Source organism: Patella vulgata, chromosome 5 (assembly GCF_932274485.2).
Source record: "Patella vulgata chromosome 5, xgPatVulg1.2, whole genome shotgun sequence".
In the NCBI taxonomy this organism is placed as follows: Eukaryota; Metazoa; Mollusca; class Gastropoda; family Patellidae; genus Patella; species Patella vulgata.
In genome coordinates this window covers 59,422,405-59,440,003 of record NC_065883.2, presented here as the reverse complement: position 1 = coordinate 59,440,003, position 17,599 = coordinate 59,422,405, and the positions used below count along the sequence as shown (strand labels likewise).

The 17,599-nt window shown below is 35.6% G+C and overlaps 2 protein-coding genes and 1 non-coding gene across 5 annotated transcripts; all 3 read right to left on the bottom strand.

The window, feature by feature from the left end:
- Positions 1 to 833: 833 nt before the first annotated feature.
- On the bottom strand, positions 834 to 6,052 carry LOC126820343 (serine/arginine-rich splicing factor 6). The gene is made up of 8 exons (XM_050548225.2): positions 5,902 to 6,052; positions 4,781 to 4,907; positions 4,055 to 4,125; positions 3,770 to 3,931; positions 3,498 to 3,567; positions 2,334 to 2,407; positions 1,766 to 1,873; positions 834 to 1,541 (listed from the first exon to the last, which is right to left on the bottom strand). The coding sequence occupies exons 2-8, from the start codon at positions 4,901 to 4,903 to the stop codon at positions 1,400 to 1,402; spliced, it is 750 nt and encodes a 249-aa protein (XP_050404182.1). The 5' UTR covers positions 4,904 to 4,907; positions 5,902 to 6,052; the 3' UTR covers positions 834 to 1,399.
- Positions 6,053 to 8,932: 2,880 nt separating this feature from the next.
- On the bottom strand, positions 8,933 to 17,529 carry LOC126820342 (serine/arginine-rich splicing factor 5). 3 transcript variants are annotated; one of them, XM_050548224.1, is made up of 8 exons: positions 17,475 to 17,529; positions 14,868 to 14,994; positions 14,554 to 14,624; positions 14,227 to 14,370; positions 13,550 to 13,619; positions 12,399 to 12,472; positions 11,504 to 11,617; positions 8,933 to 9,489 (listed from the first exon to the last, which is right to left on the bottom strand). In XM_050548224.1, the coding sequence occupies exons 2-8, from the start codon at positions 14,988 to 14,990 to the stop codon at positions 9,201 to 9,203; spliced, it is 885 nt and encodes a 294-aa protein (XP_050404181.1). In that variant the 5' UTR covers positions 14,991 to 14,994; positions 17,475 to 17,529; the 3' UTR covers positions 8,933 to 9,200. The 3 variants fall into 3 exon arrangements, with proteins under 3 accessions (XP_050404181.1, XP_050404177.1, XP_050404179.1); XM_050548220.1 differs by lacking the exon at positions 14,227 to 14,370 and adding an exon at positions 14,024 to 14,185; XM_050548222.2 differs by lacking the exon at positions 14,227 to 14,370 and adding an exon at positions 14,024 to 14,185 and having other exon boundaries at positions 17,500 to 17,523.
- LOC126822809 (small nucleolar RNA SNORD2) lies at positions 11,382 to 11,455 on the bottom strand. Its single transcript, XR_007681021.1, has one exon. It is a non-coding gene; the product is annotated as a small nucleolar RNA SNORD2 (small nucleolar RNA).
- Positions 17,530 to 17,599: the final 70 nt, after the last annotated feature.

Genomic DNA, 17,599 nt, shown 5'->3' with positions numbered 1-17,599 from the left:
CCAAAGTGTGGCGAAAAGCACTTGTTACCCATAACCTTTCATTTAAACTTCTCACAGTAACACGATCGGTGTTGTTATGCCTGTGTTGCTATTAACTACTGGAGACAGATGACTGTAGGACTGTCGACTTTTAGATCATAAGATCCGCCATTGAATAAAGTGGCATGGTTTAGATCACACACTTGTACAGGTTAAGGAGTAGAGATCCCTGCCTGACTTTGTGGGTCCTTCAGTTTCCTTTCACTGGGGCCATGGTGGCTCAGTAAGTAAGACGGCTCATTAACCTGGACTGGAGATCATGTGTTCAATCAGAAAGGTTATCACGATTTTTCAGCATGGGTCCCTCTTGTCAGTGCTGCATCGCAGGGCGAATGGCAAGGGACAATGGATGAAAAACCAAGGTCCCATGACACCTTGGCATGTACATAAAAAAACCCATGACTGTTGGAATTCCATTTAAGAGTAGGCGGTAGTGCTGCCGAGGGCAAAATTTCCCTCATAGCACACTGTATAACATATTCCCGTCATCAATAGGCAAGTCGGAGCAGAACAGTAGCACGATAAATCCCAATTCATCCCCCCACACCCCCCACTGCTAAAGATACGCAAACAAATTATTGAAATAAACATTACCATGTTAGTACTGAAATGACTTAGTTTCTGTTGAGCGGACATTAAACCCAATTTCTTGCTCTCTCACTCGATGATGATGTATTATTTGCTAGTTGAAAAAAATTACTTTGCATTCATAATATATCCAAAATATTTACAGAAAGGACTTATGACTTTTTTTTTTCTTATGCAATCTAACACCAGTAAAAAAAAAAACAACATTTTGTCCAAACAAACGTTTATTTCTATAAGACATAAATACTACAAAATGTATACAAATAGTTATACACCTTTTGTCTCAGCACTGAAATCTCATTTTATACACGCTCCTTTTTCAACACAGACAACATACTCATACAATGACAATGGACTAAACAAAAGAAAAAAGATGATCAAAATTCAATGAAGAAATTGCATGTAAAAATAAAATGAACAGCAAGATTTACTAGACAAGGTATATAACAAAACTAAAATAAAAACAAATATATTAAAGTTACATGATCGTCTCTTCAAGCAGTCATTTACATATATTTACTACATTTGATTAAGGAAGATTAATTATCAAAGACCTTGTATTTGGTCATTTATATTTAATCATCAATATATAATTACCAACCGAGTGTTGGTTGTTAATTTAATATTCTATTTCAAAGGTGAAACAAACATTGATAATAAAAAAAAAAACGTGAGGACAATGAATATTTACACTTGTTATTCATAGCAATTTGTTAATACTTTTCAACGGTAGTTAAAAAATATACTCCTTTAAAGTCAATGATAAGGATTATTACACAGGGCTCTTTGAACGAGATCTGGAGTCCAGTTTACCAGTTCTACTGCCACTTCGACTCCTGGATTTGCTACGACTATCACTTCGAGATCTACTCCTTGAAGGACTTCGCCTGTCCCTGGAACGACTTCTGCTACCCCTGCAATAGGAATTAATTTTTTTTTGTATATTGAACAGCACTTTGTTTTAAATGCCCAACAAATTACACACTTCTTTATCTTCAGGATAGTAACTTTGATACATTAACAAATTTACTGGAATAAATTCTATTTGTATATCCTTGAACAGTTATGAAATATGTTGTACAATAACAATTCTATAAAGACATAACTACTACGGAATAAAATGAATTTATTTAAATACCTCTTAGGACCATCTTCAACGAGTCTGATCTTTCTACCATTGATCTCTGTACCGTCTAGTTTCTCCAAGGCATTTCTCATATCTGAAGATGTGGCAAACTCTACAACACTGCAATACAAATTATGTTAGACATAAAAGGACAAATAGTTAATGCCTTTCATCATTTAGTAATTTGGGGAGAAGCAATCAATCAACCTATAGCCGGTCAAGCAATAGCTCGCGTTCCAAGAAAACTGGGAGTGGGAGTCATGGTTGCTCAGTGTCAAAGAGGTTCTGGGTTCTATCCAGTGTTGGTCAAGAAAGCTCTACAGACTTTTCCATGGTGCAGGAAGGGAGGAGGGCCTGGCAAGAAACGGTGTCTAATCGATCGGATGGGATTAAAAACTGTGGTTTAGCCTAGTTGGTTCAGAACGTGCAGTGGTAAAATAAAACCCCATTTTATTTCAATGACAACTTCACAAAATTGGAAAAGCAGTTTTTGTTTGTTGCAAATACTAATACCGAAAGTAGCTGTGCATACATTCACAGTAGTGCCTATGTGCAAAATATTTCATGCACAAATGCTTACCCTTCATTCTTCTGTTTCTTGTGAGCATCAGCATATGTTACTTCACCAGCTTGTCTCATATAATCTTTCAGATCCTATAATGTAGATAAGATAATATTAAAGAAGTGGAAAAAAACTTGTCGATTCAGATTTTAAACTTTACACTGTGACTGCTGTAAAATAAAGTACTTTACAAAATATCTTCTGCACTTCTATAGAGCTATAAACAAGTTTACACTTTCATTATTGTCCAAGGTTTTCAACAAATAAATATTTCTGATCATAGTCTCAAAATATAACATAAATTATGATTTAGTTACGTAAAATTGTTCAAATCTGTGTCTCAAAATATAACATTTGCATATAATGTAATTATATAATCTAGTCCTCATCCTCATGTTCATTTTGTAAATTTTCTTTAATTACCATAAATTTGTACAGCATGGTGAGTTTTTTCTTAACTAAATCAAATTATTTAAGCTATGATTTATATTACTAAGTATGTAAATATAAATTTGTCTATGATCAATTTACCTCTACAATAGCCTGTTTAATTCAAATTTAGATCCTCAATTGAAGGGTCAGAGAGTGGATTGACCCCTTTATAATGCCCAATAATACTTCCAAACATCTAGCCACTCATAGTTAACTCTCCTTAAGACCAGTGATTTTTAAGCCACTTCATGATACAAGAGCAGACCAAACCAAGTCAAAGACGAGTAGGACATCACAAGAAATAACACCAATTCTTTACAAGAAAACATGGCCCGGCTTCTCCTATTTCAATAATTCTGATCTGGTATTTTTTTTCTCAAAACCTTGTGATCTTGGGGAACATCCGATGTTCGAAATGAACCAAGCTAGGAGTAGGATGGACATCAATATTGCCAGTGAAATATTCAACCTTCAGATTTGAAACAGGAAGAACCCAGATTTCGGGACCTTAAAGACTCCAAGCTAGAGCCGCAAATCACCCTTTCCTCTCTCTAATTCCTTTCATAACATATGTATCATTTAATTAGAATTCATATATGCTACAAAATAAAATAATCATGATATTATTATGGCATGAATATGAAGCAAATGAACAAGATTGAAATATAGAAATATCTCATGGAAAAAAAGGGTGCCATAATTAAGAATATCCAAGTCAAACAATAATCAATATATCAACATCAAACATACCTGCCAACTAACTCGTGATGAAAGGTTTTCAACTAAGACTCTGTAACCAGTTCGGGTTGGTGGTCCGTACCTATTCCATACAAAATTTCATTATTTCTTTGCTAATCAAAATATTATTTAATTACGACACTTCTATCTCACTCTCAGGTTAAGTATTCTTCCTATATAATTAAATGATGTTAACATACCTGACCTGTAAGTGCATCAAGCCACAGAAAAACATTAAAACTTTAAAATATAATCTGAATAGCATTGGAATCAATCAGTCTTACTTATCATTCCTCATTCCTCCTCCACCACCCCTTCTATCACCATATCCTCCTCCAAATCCACGACCACCTCTTCCACGGGAATAACTCCCACCACCCCCTCCTCCTCCTCTACGATTATAATCATCACCTCCCCTTGGTCCTCTAGCATGATTGACTATAACTCTGAAAGATAAAGAAGCTACATTAACAGAGTTGACAGTTATTATCAAAGTCACATTTCACAGAATTCCCATATTCAGGTTCTGGATGTATCCAAATCTGGTTTCACCACAAAAATGTTTTTACCTTTCTCCACACAAATCCTTTCCATTTAATTCATAAACAGCATCATCTGCATCTCTATGGTCATCAAATTCCTGAAAAGATTGGAATTTTGTTTCAATGTGAGAACAAATTTTGTAAAGAAAATTTATATACAATGCTGTGCCAAAATCAATGTCTGGCTGTTAATTTTAAAGTAGCTAAGTCTCTAAATCAATATCATCCAAAGTCTTTGACATTGAAAACACAAATTAATTGTCAATTTAAATCAAAAATTGATGTTGTGATCTTACCAGGAAAAGATGGGCTTCTGATATCCAATATTTTAGACAAAATAACCATTTTACCATTGGTACACGAACCGTGTACCATAATGCATTTCAGCACTATTTGTAACAAGGGACTCGAAGAACGAAGGCTAGACATATTTCACAATTCATGTCAAACAGTGACACCATATTGTTATCTGGAGAGTATGTGCAATAAATACTATCAGTGTAGACTGGAATAACCAGACGGTAGAGATTGCAATTCAATTTAGACTTCTGACGTATTTCGCCGAACATAACTGATTTGAAACAAGAGTAAAAACGGAAACGATTGAATGTAAATCAGTTCATATACATTCATATTACATTATAATATGCGCTGCGACCCATATGTGTCAATTTCTAGGTTAGGAATATTAGCGATTTAGCTGCTTTAAATCTATATTCTAAACAAGAAATTATTTCTTTTAAATGTACTTACAACAAATCCATAGCCATTTTTCAGCATAACATCCCGAATTCTGCCATAAGACCTGAAAAATCTTTCAACATCTTTCTCTCGAGCATGATGGGATAATCTACCAATATAAACTCTAGTTCCCATTTTCCTATAAAATAATTAAAGAAAATGAATATGAAGAATAGGAAAAGGGTACCAGTATGCGTAGCAATGTTAAACCCCAACAAATTTTAACAATCATTCCCTTTGGCTTTACCAACATTAGCAAACTTCTACAATGTACTTCTAGGCCATGCCTATTTCATATCAAATATAATACTTCCTTTTTGACTTGTTTTTAACACAAAGTCACAATGCTACGTTGACCAGGAAATGATTCACTAACTAAGAAGTCCTGGTTCAATCCAGGTTTTCATGCATCGAGTATCGTCTATCGCGTAAAACTTTTTCACTGTTTTATATATTAATGATAGTGAGGTTCGGGTTAGCAATTTTGGCAAACCATGGACCAACTGGTTATAGGGACATTTAGTGATTTAGATCTGATGGACAAATATCCACAGGGATTGAAATAATTAATAACTTGAACTTGAATAAATCTTTGTTAATCAAATATGGTACCAGTTATTTTTAATGGCTAATTGTATATCATATATTTCGCTAAAAATAGAATTAGAGGATAGCTCCAAGGGCAAGGAATAGCATTTAATAAATTTCGTCTCAAAGTGAATGACGGGAAAAAAAATCCGATTCGTGACTGGCAAGAAATTATTTTATATGATTATTAAAATAATATTAATTAAATTACTCATCGAGTTGACCGAGTATGACCATTCAAGCGACATTTCTTTTTTTTCGATGAAAAACTCCCTGATTTTACTTAGCCCTATCTTCGATTCAACACTTCTAGATAACGATTCTAACAGTCTTTCATAGATTTATCCAGAAACATTAACAATGGCGGCTTATCCAAGAAATTGGGTCATGCGGTAGGGTCTCGGCTAAATAAATGTGTATCATTTTCTAGCACAGACATCAACATGCTGTTTTAAGCAAGACATAATACTAATTAATACACCATGTACGGTTTAATTTCGTCTAAAAACAGCAAAGAGTTAATACTTAGCCTTTGTTAAACTTACAAAATTTGTATGTGAAGACTTCCTAATCGACAAATGGAACACTGTAAATGCTACACGAAGCAATAGAGTCAGAATCAACAGGACGCTTTTAATGATGGTGATGAACAGGAGTTGCAAGAACTAGTTAATCGTGCCTAAAGGAAGTAATATTAGCGCGTGCGCTGTTTGACGTCACACCTGTTCGTTGTTGCAGACTCCGTTAATTGCATCTTCGGGGTAGAAATTCAACTTCCATGTCCGAGTGAGAAGCGGACGTCAATCCCTATGTACTTACTAATTTTTGCATTCCAAATTTACCTTGTCTGAGATATCACACTTGTGGATTGTAGTGGACGTTGGCACTTTTAAATGGGATGGGAAGTGGCGAGAAAAATAAAATGATTATCATAATCATTCTCATTCAGTCATTGACTTGTGACGTTGTGTTGTATTTAATATTGAAAATATTCATAATTTATATTAGCCTATAATCTATAGCCGTATAAAAAGCACAATTTATTTCTTGACATACCCTGCCCTTTTTCGTAATGAAATGTTCCCCTATACCTTAAGATTCGGGAACGTAGGTTATAATTGAAAGACAAGACTGTCCAATCTGTTTCACAGAGAATTACGAGTCTCGTATAATATCTCTGTCATAGATGACTGCCTTAACACGTGCTGTCACAGCACGCGGTGTGAATCATTGGCTGAATGGCGCGTGCATTGTTTACATAAGACATAACTGCTTCGGAGAGAATGCTGCATTTTAGTCAATTTAATACCCATTTACACTAAATCGGAAATAATTTTTACCTACAAATACGTCAAACGCCTTTATTAATTTTTTCAATACATACAAAAAATGTTTTAGAATTTAATTTGTCGCAGGAAAAAAGTTAATATTTCTAGCTCATTAAGCCGCATCAATGTCATCCTTATCAGTGATTGTCGCGGCCAAGCAAATATTCACTGCGGATCAGTGTGAAGACTGTCCCCTACAAATAGTATAATAATTAATATACGTCACGGGGGTTATTATTTGGGCGACGTTTTGATCATCTCAGCGATTAGAACCTAAATCAAAATATTAAATTGGTGGTTAATCCACATTTATTGATTTATGAGCGAAACCGAGCTACACGAGTAGAGCCCTGGAGCTTGGTATTTTTTAAATAAGTCAACCATGGGATCACGAATCAATGTTACCAACTGTTGAATGGTACCAACTTAATGGAGTAATATGAATCCTATTCAAAACTTAATCCACAGGCTAAACATTTCCTCGGAAAAGTTAACTGTTTCAACAAAACAATATTTTAATAACAGCACCATTGATCTATTCCACCCGATAGTTCACAGACATTAATAATCATTAACTGACAAGAGGAGGCCCATATCAAATTTGACTGAAAACCAGAAAATTGGATAGGCGTTCCGATCGTCCCCAGCCCCTCCCGCCGGGCGCGGAAGGTAGGCGTAAAGGCAAGGGCCCCATGAGACCAATTAGTAAGCGACCCCACCATGAAACAAAGTCCCCTCAAGCCCAGTCCCAAAAATTGAGACGCTCATGCATGCAGTTAGCCTATCTGAAATTCCCTCGTCGCCTCCACTCCTCTGTCTTAGTAGTCTATCATACCACCACTATCATATTCACGGTCACAGTTAATACCGTAGCTCAGTAGTACCGCTAGTGAGTAGATCGACAGATTACAGATTTTATGGCAACTCTCAGAAAACGGGCCTCGAGATTCTGTACCATTTCTTATCCTCTCGTTTACTAGAATTTGCCATAATTTTTATGTTATGCCTACGGCGCTGGATTCCGTTTATAGCACCTTCCTTCACTCCTCTGTGGTCCAGTGACGGACCATGGCGAGGGCAACAGAGGCAAATGCCTAGGGCGCGGCGATTCTGTCCCTCACGTTCACAATGATTTGCTCTCAGCAATGACCTCATTTATATCCCTTACGTTCACAATTTGCTCCCAGCAATGACTTCAAATGGCAGAATATCGACTCAATTTTTCAAAATTCTCTTAGGGAAGAGACCCCCCCCCCACTTCTGATTGCTCATGGTTGTCACTGGCCCCAAAGGTTAACAAAAATTTAATAAAATAAAATCATGACTTCACTTTATGCCAACTTGAAAAAACTGCTTTCCGGTGAACAACTATCATTACGATCTGTTTTAACGGGACGTTCAGGTTATATTGCCAGTATTTTGTGAACATTCATTGCAGGTGTGATTCTGGATGTGTCAACCTCCCCCAGCTTCTGGATGCGCTACTATCGTCTTCGTTGATGTTATCGAACGGACATTTTTTTGCTGCCAAGAATTCTGACAAATCTGGGAATACCTGAAAACTTCTGAGTTTTAAGTGTCTTGTGAATGAATGCTCCCATGAACACGAGACCATCTACCTTTCCCAAAATGTCAAGAATATACATGTATACGGAACTTTGTTCAGGCCCCTAAATAAAAAGATTTTTGACTGGAAATGATATATTGACTTGCCATTTGGATGCAATTTAAGTATGGCCTTGTCCTGTAGTTGGATGCACCAGAAGATGTACCATTTCAGGTGAATGATCATGCAGAAGACGCAAGTCCAACAAAAGCTCCCCTACCCCATAAGAAGTGACATCAGTATTTCAGTTAAGAAAGCTACCCTTTGTAGGTTATATTTTTTCCTATGTAAGCGCTAAATCTGCTTATTGCTGGTCTTTTCTTGCCTCAATGTTATAAAAACTATTTAAACATTTACTTAATGACAATCCCATAATCAACTCTCTAGGACATTGGAAGGTCGAGATTTAAAAATTGGAGGATAAAATAAAAAATCAAATACTGTTCATAATGATCAATAATCTATGCTAGGATCTTGTCCAAACTACTCAGATTATAAAAGTAAATTGAATGAATTTTTCAATTACGGTTATTATAGCAAGAACAGCCAGCTCTTCCTATAAATCTTACATACTGCATTTTTAATGAAGAATTGACATATTGCCTGGCGTTGATAAATATGGTCAGTATCACTGTGAAAAGCTAAGTATTTCATATGATTTTATTTACATAAAAGTGAAATGGTGACAATGGGGATGTTTAGTATATACATTCAAAATTAGTTTTAACATAACAGATTGCACCAGCAACCATTTACTCATACAATATTAAATTCACTACCAATTGCTTAGGTTTTCAATGTAAGCAAATGTCTAGTTTCATTACATGTGGCACAATTTATGTACAAGTAGTAACTTATTTTATCCACATATTGTATAATGTGTATATTAATATATTTAAAAACATAAAATTTAATCATCTTGTTCATGAATAGTAGCATTTTCTTCACCGTTTGTTTTAGCAGGAGTTCTAGACTTGGAACGTGAATAAGAACGTGATCTAGATCGTGATCTTGATTTAGACTTTTCCCTAGGTGGGCTTTTTGAATGCGATCTTGAATCTCTTTTGCCATTTCTACTCCCACTTCTGCTTCTGGATTTACTATGACTCCTGCTTCTGCTCCTTGAACGACTCCTAGACCGGGATCGACTGCGCGAGCGACTTCTTCTAGACCGAGATCGGCTACGACTCCTGCTCCTGCTGTAAAAATCAAATTAATAAGCCAATTAAATTGATAGTAGAAAACGTTAATTTCATATACACATATATAAATATTTTAAGCGACGTTCAGCAAAAATTATGTTGTCATCAAGGTCTTCAGACCCGAAAGATGATATTAGAACATCACAACGTCATAATGCTCAATAAATCCCACCGGAACAAAAGTTAGGCTAAATATAAATACTGAAAATTTACTTTATTCTTGTTAAGTCAGTGCCCTTGTATTTGAAACAAGCCAACAGTAAGGCTGATGTCCCCCGCCGAAATCCCAAAATAAATAGATGACACATTAATAGCACATTTATTTTTTCAAAAGTATCGAGCAATCGAACTATACTCTTAAGTTTCATCACTATCAGGTAGAATCAAGATTATCTTGTCCAAAGCATCGACCAATGAAATTGATTAGCTCTGCTCAGCTTCACCTCGAAATGTTAATCATTGAACTTAGTCAAGACATTCATACATCAAGTTTAAGCATTCTACCTCAATTAAAAGCCGAGTTGTTATGTTCCAAAGTCTTGATTAATCAAATTGCTTATCGCTCCTTAGCCTAAGCAGAAAATTCTCACCATCACCATAATGTCCTAAAATCCAACCGAAGCTGCTCTTTGAATCTATATTCAGAGTTTCATCGCTCTCGCTTTATTATAACCAAAGTTATCGTGCCCCAAAGCATCAACCAATCAGATTGCTCGTGTCTGCTTACCTTAAGCAGACCATGTACATCATCGAACTCCATCAAGGCATTCACCTAATGAACATCTACACCAAGTTTGAACAGTCTACCTCAATTAGGAGAGTTATTGTGTTCCAAAGTCTTAACCAATCAAATTGTTTATCGTTATGCTTACCCTCAGCAGAAAATTTTCATTATCAAACTTGGTCAAGGTATTGATGTAATAAAGCTATACACCAAGTGTCCCCACTCAATTAGAACTAAAGTGTCTCAAATCATCAACCAATCAAATTGCTTATCTCTGCTTACCCTAAGCAGAAAATTCTCATCTTCAAACTTCATCAAGACATTCACCTAATTAGAATGAGAGTTATGTTCCAAAGTCTCAACTAATCAAATTGCTTAACGCAGAAAATGCTCATTATCGAACTTAGTCAAGGCATTAATGTAATGAAACTATACACCAAGTTTCATCACTCTCACTTAATTAGAACTAAAATTATCGTGTCCCAAAGCATCAACCAATCAAATTGCTTACCCTAAGCAGAAAATGCTTATCTTCGAACTCCATATGGCATTGATCTAATAAACACCTACACCAAGTTTGAACATTCTAGCTCAATTAGGAGAGTTATGTGTTCCGAAGTCTCAGCCAATCAAATTGCTTATCACTCGGCTTACCATGAGCAGAAAATGCTCATCATCGAACTTAGTCAAGGTATTGATGTAATGAAACTATACCTTCAAGTTTCATCACTCACTTAGAACTAAAGTTATCGTGTCCCAAAGCATCAACCAATCAAATTGCTCATCTTTGCTGACCCTAAGTAGAAAATGCTCATCTTTGAAATCCAAGGCATTAACCTAATAAACACCTACACCAAGTTTGAACATTCTAGCTCAATTAGAAAGTTATTTTGTCCCAAAAAGTCTGACGGACAGACAGACGGATGGACCCATTTTAATAGTCCCCTGCTTTCATCGAAAGGTGGGGGACAATCAAGACCAAATCAATCTTTCTGGGATTCCCACAATACTAAAAGATCTGCCTAAATAGGTGAATCCAACACTGCCTAAATAGGTGAATCCAACTCAGTCACTAAAATTAATTATAATTTATGTTGTCTCAATGGTGGCTTCACCTTAAATTTAAAATTGAAGCAATTCTGGGTTCATATAGACGGGTATGAAATGGTGTTCAGCAATGGTTATGTTGTCATCAAGGTCTTCAGACCCGAAAGATGATATTAGAACATCATAACACCAAATCTCATTAACTCACCCCCCCCCCCTTCCACCCAAGCTATAACATACCTTCTTCTCTTTGGTCTGTCTTCTATAATTCGTATCTTTCTGCCATTTATTTCTGTACCATCCAATTTCTCAATAGCATTACGCATATCTGTTGAGGAAGCAAATTCCACAATTCTGCCATGACCAAAAAGAAAAAAAAATATGAAGCATTATTAGTATTGGTAGAAAAATGTGATACAAGCTTGACAGTTAACAAACAAAATACTGGTGCAATTGTATTCATTGAATTATTTTGAAATTGGCAATATTCTCAAATTTATATCAAGCATTTGACTTTCAACTATGCATATTTTTTTTTTATTTTTTTACCAAGACTATGTTAATGTCCGGAACAAGACATAAGGCGTTTTTACGAGAAAACAAATTGGTTTCGATTACCTATCTCATTTTGTACAAAGACATAGGTTTCGAGTTGGTATTCGAATTGGTTCTCGTAAACGCGATGAGTTACCTCGCAAGATGGCTGAAGCCTGAAGAATTTGAGGAAAAATGTTAAAAAAATTCACTTTTCTTTATGTTCTTGGCGACACCGCCCAAAAATAAAAACGAAAAGTTGTACCAGTTGACTGTCCCCAAATGCCCCGTATTTTTATTAGGAATGTTCATAATATTCATATTTTAACGTGAATTTCAAAAGAAAATGATCTAACGTCGGGCACGTCGTATACCTTGTTGGGGACGCCATCTTGGAAATCGAATCGTCAATCTGGCAGGCGAGCAAGTTGGAACATTTGCATAATCGATTTGGCAAATCGTCGTGGTAAATACGACAATTAGGTGAAACCGATTAGGCTAATTTTTGTCGTAAATGTGTTTGGAAAGGAAATGCAAATCGATTAGCCCTAATTGGTTTCTCGTAAAAACGCCTATAAAATACGAAGTATTGTTTACTTACCCTTCATTTTTATGTTTCTTGTGAGCATCAGCATAAGTTACTTCACCAGCTTGTCTCATATAATCTTTCAGATCCTATAATGTAGATAATACAATGCTGATAAAAAAAACAACCTTTCAAAATATAAGTTCAAGATTAAGAACTTACCACTTGCTGTAAAATAAAATGCTTACTACTAACTGCAAAATGCATTCATTCCTTCGATTGGGCATATATCAGCCTCCCTACACCACAAACATTGAACTTGTCAATTTAATACAAATCATTCGAGACAAATGAAATTATGTTACAAGATTATGTTCAAAATAATTGATAAGTGTATATCATCTTCAAATTTTGTGTCTTGGGAGTGAAAAACCATACCATTCTAAATATGTTTATCGTGTAACTGCAAGAATTAATAAAAGACCGCTTATAAATTTTCCTATAAAATCACTACATATCGAATTACCTCTTACAATGGTTCTTTATTACTCATGATCATCCTCAAGGGAGGGTCAGGGGGGTGGAGCGACCCATTTATTGCCTACATCTTAACATCGAGTACATCATCGCTAGCTTCAACAACCAGCAACATTAACCCATTTTGAGACAGTGGTCTCTATTAGTTGAAAGGCTGGCCAATTCCAGAAATAACCATAACTAGGGCATCATTGAGATAGCATCTACTCTAAAGCCTGTGACATCTCAAATCTATCATCCGATTTCTTTTCTCATGTTAACAGCCAGACTTCAGTAAGATTTTCTAAGCTTGCAAAACTTGTGCCAAAAACAGATCGTCTGACTTCAGAGAACATCTGGTGTTCGAGAATAAACCAAACTACTATGGACATCTAAGTGCCGTCCGTAAAGGAGGAGTCATCAGAGGACCATACACAGTAGGTGGGCTATGTACCTCATCTGTGCATATAATTATCGTCTAAGGACCACAGGTCAACTTGGATTCCCTCAACACCTGTTTCATCTCTCAATATCTTTCAAGAAGACAACAAATATATTACATTTATTTTCTGATAAAATACTATAATACTATTACTACATGAAATTATGATTATAATGAATCTAAAGCAATGGTTAAGGAAGTGAATTTATGCATCATGTACAAATAATTACTTTACAACTAATCTAAACAATAACTTGGCCACACATACCTGCCAGCTCACTCTTGATGATAAATTTTCAACGATAACTCTATTCTCAGTTCTTGTAGGTGGACCATATCTAATAACATAAGATCAATTTATTCCATCAATAAATTTTACTTACAAAACAGCAAGGCTTATGTCTTCCGCCTCAAACTCAAAATCAATTACTTGCACATTACCCGGTAATCTTTTCTTATGTATCAAGCAATCAATTTGCTTAACCCGAGCAAAATATTGTGTTCCAAAAGTGGCAATAGACAAACATTTTAAAAGACCCCTGCTTTCTCTAACAAGGCACAAAAATCAACCACATTTGAACAGAAGAAAGCAATTCGTTGATAGACATTATGATAAAGAGTCTAGACTGTATATACTTTACATGAAATGGTAAAATTTAAGATTTTAAACCAGTTAATATATTGAAGTTTTAAGATTGTTATAAACCTGTTAATCAGAGCATTCTACTCTAGAGCACCTTACTTTTCATTTCTATTTTGTATACGTTCAGCATAACGTGCTCTGTCAGCATATCCTCCCCTTCCACCTCTACCTCTTGAATATCCCCCTCTGCGGTTGTCCCTACTGTAGCTGTCCCGGTGTTGTTGTTCCCCTCTCACACCTCTAGCATGCTCTAGTGTCACCCTGAAATAAAATGACATTAAAGCATAAGGTATGTATCTTACTTGGTCAACCAGGATGGCGTATTATTTCTTCGATAACCACCACCGCCGCCTCCACCACCACCACCTCCACTTCCGTGGTAACTATGGCTATGGCTGCTGCTACTACTTGATCGCCGAGATCCACGAGCAATTTCAAGAAATACCCTGGAAAAAAATATTAGGTACTTGCTTTTACCAGTATGAAATAATCTTACTCATTATTGGTTTACTTCGACCATCATCTTTAATTACATCATCGTCTAGCATCACATCTGACCACTCACTAACATCTCATCTATTTCTAAAAATAGCACAAAAATCTTTCATTTATGGTCATCCGATTCTTACCTTTCTCCACACAACTCCTTTCCGTTCAGTTCATAAACAGCATCATCAGCATCTCTATGATCTTCAAATTCCTGAAAATATATTATATGATGTACCTGGTACAGATTTAGACTAGATACTAGGGTCTGTAAAATAAATGATTAACCGAATTTAGCGCCCCATACAAATCTCTGCCGCAACATTTACTCATTGTAAAATCAAGACACATATTTATGGCATCAAAATTAATTAATAAAAATATTATGCATAGCCTACTAATAGCATTAAAGTTTTTTTTTTTATATTTCTTAGATACAAATCAAAATTAAACTTACCACAAAACCGTATCCATTTTTAAGCATTACATCCCGAATTCTTCCATAAGACCTGAAAAATCTTTCAACATCTTTCTCCCTTGCGTGATATGACAACCTTCCAATATATATTCTGGTTCCCATATTTCTGAAAGATTAAAATGCAGTATATCTATAGATAATTATATTAACTGGTATTGACAGCAATCAGTGGTAACCGAGGTGGCAAATATTTTAAATACCATTAAATAAAACATTACCATTAAGGCAAAATTCTCTTATGCATTTTCACACTATATTATTAATATTACTTCATTTTCAAAAACTGAGGTTTATGGCCAACTTCGAGTTTTATTTCTTGCTGTTCATAAAGTTTGGGTTAACAATTCCGGAAATTGCACTGAATGTATTTGACCTTTAAACAAACAACCTGTGGCAGAACAAATGATGACCTAGCAATAACCATATAGAAATGATAATACTGGTGCCCTTTCATGGATGGGGAGGTTGTGGGGATTAGGCAGCGGTTAATGAACTTTCTTGTGACCTGTGTTTGTGAAATATACAGGAGGTAATTGTTAATTATTGAGATGGAATATTTTTTTGAGTTTAATGCCATTTCTATTTCAGCAATATAATGCATCTGTGATTTATTCACATTTAATAAATTTTTATAGTTTAAAATATTTGTTGAACAATAGCCAGGCATCTTGAGACTTGATCATAATAAAAGGTCTAAATTATTAGTGATATGCTTTTAAGTTAACATTCATTCATGCCATTTCTTTACTTCATTTTTCCCTACTTTGACAGGTCATCAAATGAACTGTTCCAATCAGGTTGATAAATTGTTCTGACATACATGTAAATATTGAACACTAAACCTTTGGATTTTTAAATGCAAAATTTAAATGCAAAATAAGTTAGATTACTTAACATGTCACTAATGTCCGCAATTTCATAGGAATTTACTACACACGTGTTCGCTTCCCTTGTAATTGTCTTCAACTTTGACCCCATCGGAACATGGTATTATAAATATAAATACTGTTATTTTGTCTATATTCATCAAACAATTTAAAGATACATTATGGGAGATTAGATAAGAGCTGGCAGTTCCTACTAGATAATGTAAAGGGAATTTGCTGAAAATTTAAGTCAAATTGGTCCAATCTTAACCGAGAATTTTGGGCCTAGCCTCGATCCCGACATGAACCTTTGGGATGAACTTGGACGGGTTCGAACTCGAGCCATGCCACCATGAACTGTTGCAGAGTTGGCACAGGCACTCGAAAATCATTGGCAAACAATCCCACAGCGTGTAGCGAGACATCTGTGCCAGTCCATGCCAAAGCAACTTCAGGCATGTGTAAGAGCTCAGGTTGGACAAACCCGATATTGACTTCAACTGACGCCTGCTTTGTTTCATGGTTCTGATGTTTCAGTTTTGTGCATTTGTAGTGAATTCTTTCATGAAATTATCCACAGATGATTGTTATCTCAATTTTGTCAATTGTTATGTACATTTGTTTTTGCAGTAAATAAACTTTGAATTTGGCATCGAGTGTAGAACTTAGTGATCCAAAAACACAATCAGAATTAATATGAAATGATCCGCCATTGTGAAAGTCACGTCTGAGCGCAGCCAATATTCCAAATTTAAGAATGCAATGTTACCGTAAACGAAAATTCTTGCTGTACTGTCAATGGCGATACCACTAAAATTGACGTATTCAACATACATAAACTTGATTAATATGTAATTAAGTACAGCCAGAATTTTCAATAACGGTAAAATTCCATTTATAAATTTGGAATATTGGCTGAGCGCAGATATGAACCAGTCTGCGCAGGCATCAATTTGATAATGGCCGACCGATTCAAATGAATGTTGTTTATGTTTTTGTGGCGCACAATTCTACATGAAAATAGTGTTGGATTATTATTTGTGTCAGATGTGGCAAGAAATAATTCCATTTGGATATCCAAGAAGAATCACTTGCAAAAATAGACGGTAGGCCTAAGCCCCGGTAAGGCCTCTAAGGATCCCAAAATAACCTAAGGAAAAAGACTTATTTTCATATTAGTTGTCATTAAGGATGCCCCAGTAACGAAGAGAATGCACTAGGGGTCTCTAAGACTTCCTTACTAAAGTAACTAGGGCATTGGGTAGTTTCCATCCGATTAAACTGTTTCAACAGAGGGATTTGAATTGAAGTTGAAACAAACTTTTGATAGAAAAATTTGTATGAATATACTCAAATAGTCTTATTCATCAAAGAATTACAAACAAATCCGATAAGGTAAACCTGTGAACAGGCCATAAATTACACAGAAATAATAGCAAGCAACAAACAAATCAAGTGAATGGATCCGGGGGCCAGCCGTAAGTAAGCGTCCACTCCACAGCGCTGCGATATCACGATAGAAATCCTAACCGACAACTGCGTCTGACACCCAAGAAAAAAAATTGCCATCGTTAGCCAATCTCTGACCCCTACATACCCCAACGCTATGGCGATAGTATAAGTAATTATTGTAATCAAAAAAGAATCGCCACTGACGTCAGTCTAGGAATCTAGTTCTTAATCTTTGTGTACGCCAATACTGCAATAGTAATACACCTACATTATTATTAACCTCTTTCGTTTACCTCGTGCAAATCTGAAATGGCACGCGCACTTCTCGCTACGGGGTTTACACACTGGATTTCAAAACAAATTTTGTTTTTTTGTTTTTACAATTTATACGAG